This window comes from Perca fluviatilis, chromosome 17 (assembly GCF_010015445.1).
Source record: "Perca fluviatilis chromosome 17, GENO_Pfluv_1.0, whole genome shotgun sequence".
In the NCBI taxonomy this organism is placed as follows: Eukaryota; Metazoa; Chordata; class Actinopteri; order Perciformes; family Percidae; genus Perca; species Perca fluviatilis.
The window spans coordinates 8,522,980-8,532,555 of NC_053128.1; the positions used below are offsets into that span (position 1 = coordinate 8,522,980).

The window sequence follows — 9,576 nt, forward strand, 5'->3', positions numbered from 1 at the left end:
TGTCTCTCTCTCATGGGTGGGCCAAATTCTCTGGGCGGGCAAAGCAAAGAAAGATCAGCCCATCTGAGCTTTCATTTTCTCAAAAGGCAGAGCAAGATACCCAGCGCTCGGTTTAGACCTATCACCATTTCTAGCCACTCGGGGACCAAAGGCAGGCTGGGAACTCATATTAATGTTAAAAAAACTCAAAGTGAAATTTTCATGCCATGGGACCAAAGGGATAGTTCGGATATTTTGAATTGGGAGGTACTTCTCCATAGTTCTTCTCCCCAGTTTGGAGAAGCAGGCAGGAGTACCAACACGGAAGCAGCAGGTAAAAAAAGCCCACTTAAAAAAATGGTCTACGCTATATTCAGAATATTTTCCTCGCTTTATCTTGCGTTCAGACAGCCCTTACGAATAGTGACTGAAGGCATTATATCCATCTATGCTCTCTTCAAAGCCACCAGACTCCTCGTGCTTGTCTACCGCTGCCTCGATCGGTTAGTTTGTTTGGGTTGTTTTGTGACTTTGGTGTTCAAGGGCCCTATTTTAACGATCTAAGCACACGGCATTAAGCGCCTGGCGCAGTTGCGTTTAGGGCATGTACAAATCCACTTTTGCTAATTTAACGGCGGAAAAAAAGGGTCCGTGCGCCAAGCGCATGGTTCAAAAGGGTTGTACTTAGTGTCTTGGGCGTAACATGCAATTTAAACTGTGGAAACCAATTTTCTCCTCTTAAAGAATCTATTTTTTTCCAGGAGGTGCGGAGTCCAAATAACCGTTACCCTGATTGTATCCTCCAAAGCCACACTGCTCCCATTTCCAAATGTCTAATTTATTACGCAATGAAGAAAGTGCAACATCAGCTACAGTGTAGGCTAAGCAAAACTGTTCTGATGAGCCAATTTAGTTTTGAAATGTAATAAATTTTAACAGGAGCAAATGCGGCTGCGAGTCCTTTGGAGATACATCTTACATTAAAAAGAAAAACAGTACGCTTTAAGGATGACTTTAGTAATACTTACATGGTCAGCTGTAGTCGGCAGTGGGTATACCTCCTCTGTGGGGCTGACCTCCTGTCTCATCACCCAGATGGGCTCCACAGGCTGGTCAGGTGTGTAGGGGGAGCGCACCGTCTTAGTCTTCACCTCCTCAATCGCCTCCTTAATGTCTTTAATCGCCAGGCTGATGGCGTCTCCTGAGCCCCTTGAACCTTCTTCCACTTGGAGACTTACTGCACTCCGCTCTCCTGAGTTGCTCTGCCCAGAAGAGGGGCTCTTGGCCAGGGTTTCTGCTTGTCTGGGCGTCTGCCTGCGACTTTTGGGAACGGGACTTTGATCTGCGCTGTCCCCCTCGCTGTCAGACTGTCCGTCATAGTGGTGCAGCCGGCAGCCAACAGAGCGGTCCAGAGGGGAGTGATGGGAGCCACGCTCTCTTCCCTGCCTTGGTGCATAGTGGGAGCCCCTGGTGGGGGAGCTTGGCGCCCCTTTTTGTACATTCTCCTGTCTATGGCTGGTAAAGGGCTCTTGGCGGGACTCCTGCTGGGCCTCATTAGTCTCAGTCCTCCAACCAGATTGCCTGCGAGGTTCTCTGTGTAACTCGGGGTAGGAGGTCTTAAGGGGCTCAGGAAAAGAGTTAGGATGGGATTTGGGCTCCGAGTACGACTTGTACACAGGCTCTGGGTACGATTTTTGGTGGGACTCTGTATAAAAGTCTGCATAGGTTTTCGGATAGGAGTCAGAACGGGAAGTAAAGTGAGACAGCGAGCACGACTCAGAGCAATCATCATCTTCATCTTCAGGCAGCAGGTCGTTGTCGGGCACAGGGCTCATGCTGGTGTCCTCACTGAAATGGTCCAGCTGGGGGAAAGGTGGAACCTCCGGGGACGAAGGAGGAGTTGGTGACCGGAGTGGCGGCGGGCTGTGCAGAGGTGCGTCCATACTAAGCGAGGCGGCGCTCTCCGTGTCAGAGCAGAGATCAGTGATTTCGCTTCCCTGAGCTGCTATGTCCTCCGCGACATCCTCCATCGCTTCTTCCTGATCCTCCTCCACTCTCTCTGCACCTTCCTCTGCTCTGTCATCAACTGTCTGCACGTCGTTACGGCCGCAGCTGGAGTGACCTGGGGTTGGGCGGTGGTCTTCATCATCCTCCGCCTGTTCTTGATCTTTATCATTCTCCTTAATTTCCTCCGATTCCTCTTCACGCTGTACTTTACACTCCTGGAGGTCCTCTTTTGCCTCAGCAGGCGGAGTGTGTTGGGGGTGAAGTTGCATGTTTTGGGTTGCAGGACCAGTTGAGAGGTGGGTGGGGGTGACAACGGTGACGGGAGTCAGGTGAGGAGAGCCCCTGTCCTGCAATTGGTCAGTTACAGGATCGTCTGATGAGCGTTGCTGTACCTGCACCTCTGCTGGACCCTCTCTCTCATCCGCAACAGGCGAAGAGTCCTGCATTTCTCTGACTGGTTGCCTCGGTCTGTGCCCTCTGAGTCTGGGGTTAGGGTCGCCATGACGGCGGTAACGCGTGACAGCAGGGCGGGGTTGCTGGACGGGACGGGGCTCAGTGTCTCGGCTCTCGTCCCCGTCTGGCCTGGAAGGAGCTGGCGCCGGGCCCAGACCAGGACTCTGAGCCTGGCCCTGCCCTGATGGAGGCCGCCGGCGATGCCGATTGGGTCCGCGACCTGTGGGTGGTTGGTGTTGGTGAGGAGGCTGATGATGATGATGGTGATGATGGGGATTCACTTCCCCATCCTGGTTGACCATTTGACACGGCCTCCAGGACCGACGTACAGGAGGTTCCCCGAGAGACGTCCCGTTGGGCTGCCTGCTCCTCGGAGCCACCTTCTGCTCCTCGCCTGCTTCCCCGGATGCCTCTTCCTGATACCTTTGGCTCATGGCTGGGGTTTGATCCGACTCCAATTTTCAGAACATGCTCCCCTTATCTCCAAGAAAGCCCCGCTCATAGCACAGCCTGGAAGAGATGGAGATGGGATATAAACAGAAAAAGCCTAAATTACACACATAAGAGGTCCAAGGATATACAAATACAGGCCGAAATGTTTCCATATCAATCAGTATTCAAAAGTAGCAATGAATGCAAAATTTCATTATGGAAACTAGGGCTGCCTTCTCCCAATTAGTCATTTTATATCCTTTTTTTTTTCATGCTTAATGAATTATTTCCAAAAACCATATGAGCACATCTCTGGTAAACACAAGATTTAAAGTGGTGCTTCTGCATGGTTCTTTGTGGAGAAACTCAGTTTTCTGTCTATTAAATGAACTAATTGTCGGCAAAATCGTCTTAGTGTTAGTCGAAAAAGAATTTCTTTAGTCAAGGACAGCCCTATTGGCAACGTCATTGGGCATTTGCTTTGTGTTGAAACTTAATGTGGTCAATTCAAGATGTTTTTCGTTCTATTTTTTTGCCAACAAACTGCAGTTGTTTGCAAATGTTTGTAGGCCATTTCCACAAATTGACTGAATTAAAACTTAATTGAACATAGCCTTGTCGCACACTCAAGCTGACGTAAAAGAAAAAAAAAAAAAAGTACATAAAAAGGAAACATTACTGGGATGTTGGGTATCAGGCCGGGGACTCCCTGTCTCTATATTGCCAATAGTAAAAACCTAAATCCTCTGGTATTTATCTGGTGTGCAGTGCACTTTAATCTGTACCACATTCATCCATTCACCAGCAGCTGGCACATGGCACAGGACAGGAAGAAAAGAAGGACAAAGAGGATGAGGCAGGGCAGAAGGGCAAGGAGGGACATCTCTCTGATAAGACCTGACGGAGAGAGATGGATAGGGCAGCGATCTGAATAATAAATGCCCTCTGTGAGTAAGAATCCCAGTTTGGATACTTTAATTTTAATTTAAATTTAATATGACGAGGATATCAGGGTACCCATCAGTTATCCCAGGCTTCCCCGTGTCTGAGGTCAACACGCTGGAGGACACAACAACGCAATTCTACTATGCTTCAGGAATAATAAACTGCTTCCAGAAAAGGTCACCAATGGAGACAACTGTACAGCAGTATTTAAAAAAAGGCCTACATGAAAGCTTACAAGCATTTCTCATTATTGCTACTCCATGTTTCACCAAAGCTGCTTTCATAAGTTATTTATCTGACCTTAATGATCAGAGGAATCCATAAATGTGTGATTGTATACATGAGACATCTACATTTTTCTCCTTAAATCAACTCTGTACTGAACGGGTGCTGAACATCTTAACTACTGTAGACAAACCATTATTGTTGTTTTCATATTGGGATTATTACAAATTTCTGGAAGAATTATCTCAAGTGTTCCCTTTATTCTTTGGCTTAAAGATGTGACTCAAGTTCAATTTGTTCAACTTGTTTTTGTGAAGAAATCGTGAAAGAACTGCTAATGAAATTTGATTCTTAACATGCTTTATAAGTGAATACTGGATCCTTTTGAATTTTCATTCTTGCTTTCATCGCATGACTTCACTTTATCGACTTGTTTACAATTGATTTGATTGCATTCATGTGAGTGGGTTTCTTGTAACCTTAGTAAACTAATGATAAACTCACTGTCAATTACTGCAGCTCTGATGTGGTTGTCATCTTACATGTGTAGATATATAAATTCTAGACTTTTAAAAAGTGGACAGAGAGAAGACGCGTAGGTTCAAAAGGTTAATGTGGATACTGTAATCTGAGCACAAACCACAACTGCTGGGGAGGGAACATGAAGGGACGCAGCGGGAGCGAGAGTGGACTCCCAGGGTTGCTAATGTACCTCTCTGCCTGGAGTTTAGGATTGGACGGCAATGATTGGGTGACACCGGGGTCACAGATGGCCCTGGCAGCAGGGCAATGAAACGTCCAGGCCTGTAGAGCTGTGAGCTTCCATCTGTCAGGCTGCAGTGAAAGCCGCAGGGTGGGGGATTTACTAGTCCATTAACTTACTGATCTTATACTGGCCGAGTCAGACAAGCACACTCTGACAACAACAAACGTGTGCTATACATCTCAACCCAAGGACTGATTACATCTATTCACTAGCCTATAACTTTCTCCATGTTATGCCTATAACCAGGCCTTAAATGACTATGTGAAGCAAATAATATTTTTGACTGCATTTCGGATTGAACCAAATATTTTCATTATCGGTGTACATGTCATTTATTTTATTAACAAATGATATAGAACCACGTAGTCTATTAAAATGTCACAAAGCTCTAGGCAATGCCAATAATGTGTTGATATTTGGGGTCCAAACAGTATTTTACCCAAAGTCATCAGTTCTGGGAATCTGATAACCAAACAGGTTGAAGCATTCACTGTTAATTTTACTTACCCCCGACAATCAAATAAGATCAGAAAACAGAGAACCGGTTCCAAATTGTTCAAGCCACCCGAATTGTATGCCTACGAGCTTATAAATTCCTTATATCGATCGATCATTGAGATGCAAGGGTAGTTTTATTTCTAACATTTTATCAACAGACATTTACATCGATAGTCTGGCGTTATAATTTATTTGCCTCGGGTGTACTGTGGAGTGTGTAAGACTGCTTTTAATGGCAGGCTAGCAGATACTGTTGACTGGCGCTAGCCTAGCACCAGCGAACTCTGCAACTAGAAGGACTGGATGAAAAGAGTTGAAAACTGTCTCCACTGATAAATAACACACTGGCTAACTTGGAAATTAGGTCCTATGTCCAAAATTCTGAACCACCCCTTTAAAAAAAACAATTGTCGATTCAGTTTACATATTTCAAGCAAATAAGGCAAACATTATTCTTTTTTGAATTACGCGACGGTTTACAAAGTTTACAAAACAAGCTATTTTTCAAGACATCACCATGGGATCTGGGAAACTGTGACAGGCATTTTTCTATTTTCTGACATTTAATGGACCCATACTCTACCATTGATCTAGAAAATGCCTGGCAGATTGGCCGATAATGAAAATAATCATTAGCTGCCACTGTCCTCACTTTAGAGGATTCGCCTTATCTTTCTATTCCTGACAGCATGATTCATCCTCGCGCGCGCACACACACACACACACACACACACACACACACACACACACACACACACACACACACACACACACACACACACACGATGCATCAATAGTCGAATTACTTACATTGTGTTTACATGTAGACTAGGCCGTTGCACCAGAGGGAGAAGATTAATCCATGAACAAGTGCCAAATTGGCAAGTGCTTTTATTTTGAAGGCTCACTGGCTTCTTAAATCCCCCCACGGCCTTGAACGATTGTATTATGTTAAAAGGGGCAAAAGCCTTCTTTTTGAGATTGGTGCTTATTATCAGTTAGCCCTGCGCCCCCGCATTTCAAAGAGCCGAAGTGTCCAATTCATAAATGATCATGTTGTTATTCTGGATAAGAAGCACGTACAGTATATCCTGGGAATCAAATTCACAGGGTCTATCACTGCATCTCTATAATGCCTCAAACGCCTGCCATCTGTTCGGGGGGAGGGGGTGCAGCAAACTGTCACCTGTCTAAATGCCCCTTTCCCTCTTTACGGTCCAGATTAAATCTCTGCAAGTGTCGAATCCGCCATCAGAAAACGACCTGAACACATTCTCATTCCGGCTTCCCCCCGCCCCACACTAAACCCGGCTTCCCGTCATCGGCTGGTTGACATGACATTTATTCATTTACCTGCATGTCAGAGGAGGAGAGGCCCGGGTCCGGCTGCTGCAGTACACATCGCCACTGTTCTCGTGCCCGCTCGCTCGGCTTGTCCCTCCAGACAATTTGCACGGATTAAAGCGGAGAGCTCAGCCCCTCCTTCTGCACCGTGACATCAGAGCGGATTAGCGATGCACAAAACGCCTTTATACAAACACTGCTGACGCTGGTGGTGTTCTTTACGGCCATGAGTGTAGCCTCATCCCAGCTACTCCATCAGCAGCAGCCTGCAAAGTGCTGCTGTGCCTCTGCCCGCCTGCTGCAACACCACCGTTAGCTGAGTATTCCCACGGTCTGTCGGTGGCGTCGCTGTTATCTGCCTGCGGATCTTCCTGGTCTTATCACATGCTCCTGAATTACTGAAACACCTGAAAGAGCTGGACAATTAGAAAAACTGGTATCCCGCCAGCTCTAGTTTGTGCACAAGCATCGTTTTCACATGTGTAACGTTAGCTAAAAAAAAACATTGTTAACGTCAACTCGCATTGAGCACATTCTTAATAACAACGTATTAAGCCCCGACAAGCTAACACCAGCTAAAGTACAGTCACGCATTGCCAGACCTTCCTCGACGGCACCACAGAGGAAGTTAGACAATAATATTTTATTTTAAACATTTACAAAAGGTCGGTTAATAACACTTGCCTCCGTTTTGAGAACATAGCCTGCTTCCTCAAAGACTCTCCAGCTCAAACAACAAATATTCCACTGGTTATGAACTTGAAAAGAAAAGAGGCAAAATCGCTCTTACTGAAGATGGCCGCCGGAAGTGACATATATCCTCGTCCTTTTCACATTGACATATATATAATTCATTCATGGAAAAAGCAGCAGGCATTTTATTAATAATTCAACACTGATTTGACATTAAGTTTCTTAAGCTAATAAAAAATAAATGTTTACACATGTAATTTATCATGTTCAAGAAGTATTTTGAGAGAGTGAGGTTACTATGCCTTTTGCTTTTTTATTTTACAATTTTTTTATTGACATTTTATGTTTTAGGCTACTTTAAAATATTTCTAACTTAGGCCTTACAGAGTGCATTTGATCTAACTGGAACAATTGAATATTCAAATTAACACTTGTGCTTTTCCTAGTGTGACATTTCAAAACGTCTGCCTATGGATTCTGGCACCCTTGATTCGTATGTGATACACGTTCCAATAGTTTGGGGAAGAATAGCCTGTAAACACTTGAAACAATAAAATGATTTAAAATTAGATGAATATAAATAAATTAACCTGTAATAGCAGGCTACGTCTTTGTTCGGCTGAACAAAAGAGTTGCAACTTGGGAAACAACATTTTTTGTTCAGCAGCAGGTGGAATATTTTTCCTTCAGGCTGGATGGAGGGGTCATTGAAAAATATGTGATAGAAGTAGCATAGCATTTCATTGAGTTGTACAGATAGCTATTAGTTTTACAGTTGACACAGGGAACTCAGTTTTGCAGAATCACATAGCAGCTTCATAGCAGGGTTCAGGAAAAATAAAAATCTGCAGGATCACTTAGTTACAGCTAAACTCAAACCACTTAATAACCCTAGACCGAGATGGCATGGAGAATTTCTCCAGCCCCATGGTTGCGAAATCAATATAATAACTATGTTTTCAAATCTCTATGTCATGGCAATCCAAAGTCCACTAATTGTGTGTATCTAATCAGATGTAAACACTGTGGTCTTCACTATGTGGGTGAAACAGCTAACACAATTTTAACCAGAAAGCATTAATTAACAGGTTGGAGCAGTTTCAATAAAATAAGATTTTCCAATTTGAAATGCAAATGTACGTGGGAAGGTTCTCCTCTTCCTTGTAAAAATCATATAAAATCTTTTCATTCCAGGCCTGTTGGTCTTGTTATTAGGCAGACATGTCTGATAAATCTGAAGCAGGGGCACGGTGTTTGCGGGTCTTCTGGCATGATAATCCGGACACGTTTCAGTGCCACTCAATGCCTGGTAGAGCAGATCAATAGGGCCTGTGTCTGTACATTGCTGATCCCCTGTCACACATTCTCAAGTCACATGCGGCCTTCCACCGGAGCAGCCGTTACCGTGACAACAATATATGACGGATGATGGTGATAGTGTGGAGTAGTAACCATAGCATCCAATCTGTGATTGCTATCATTGCAGCCACACATATTGAATCCCACACAAACAGCTTGCACACTTGTGTACAATAGATTACAGTCTGGGAACTTTTGGCTGAATGTGACACATTTTAAGTCCTGAGCCAATGAGTGCAATGTGCAGAATCAGGTCATCAGAATGTATCTGAGGTCATGTCTATAGCCTATTATATGCCAATGAAATAGTCCAATTCACAGCTGGTCTATTTCCAGAGAAGACATCAATAATTTGTGGCCCTCTCTGCATACATGGAGCAGGGTATACTGTGCGTGTCTTGTCTTTAGTTGTGAGCACAGACTGAACCCATTACTGGAATTAATGCACATTAATGTTTCATCGCAGCCCATTACAGAGATATTTCTTATCACGCAGAAAACCCTGTCCTATCAAAATGCACACTCCAGGTTCCAATGTGTTCATGAGATAGCCGAGCTTTGTTTTCAGTCTGACTGCAGGTGGCACTCTTCAGCAGGATTGCTGGTATAAAGCCTGACATCATGGTCCCTTCCCTTCCACTATCTATTTTGCAAGGGCAACGTTGCTGCACCCAGGGGTTAGTGACGCCCAGGACGGTTGTGATTGGTTTAAAGAAATGCATACAAGACCCAGCGTTGTTGTAAGACTATTACACATGTAACACTTTCATTTTATTTGATTTACTGTCAATATTGACCTTTATTTATGTAGGGAAGTTTCACTGTGAGCAATGTTTTATATTTTTTTTAGGAACACCCTGTTCACATTCACACAG

The 9,576-nt window shown here is 44.4% G+C and overlaps 1 protein-coding gene across 1 annotated transcript in view; it reads right to left on the reverse strand.

The window, feature by feature from the left end:
* LOC120545024 (amyloid-beta A4 precursor protein-binding family A member 1-like) overlaps positions 1-7,050 on the reverse strand; it is a 38,924-nt gene extending 31,874 nt beyond the window's left edge. Inside the window, exons 1-2 of the mRNA XM_039778956.1 lie at positions 6,659-7,050; positions 1,008-2,949 (exon numbers count right to left, since the gene is read on the reverse strand). Coding sequence (XP_039634890.1) covers positions 1,008-2,873 — 1,866 coding nt within the window. The 5' untranslated portion in view covers positions 2,874-2,949; positions 6,659-7,050. The remainder of the gene's footprint in view (positions 1-1,007; positions 2,950-6,658) is intronic.
* Positions 7,051-9,576: the final 2,526 nt, after the last annotated feature.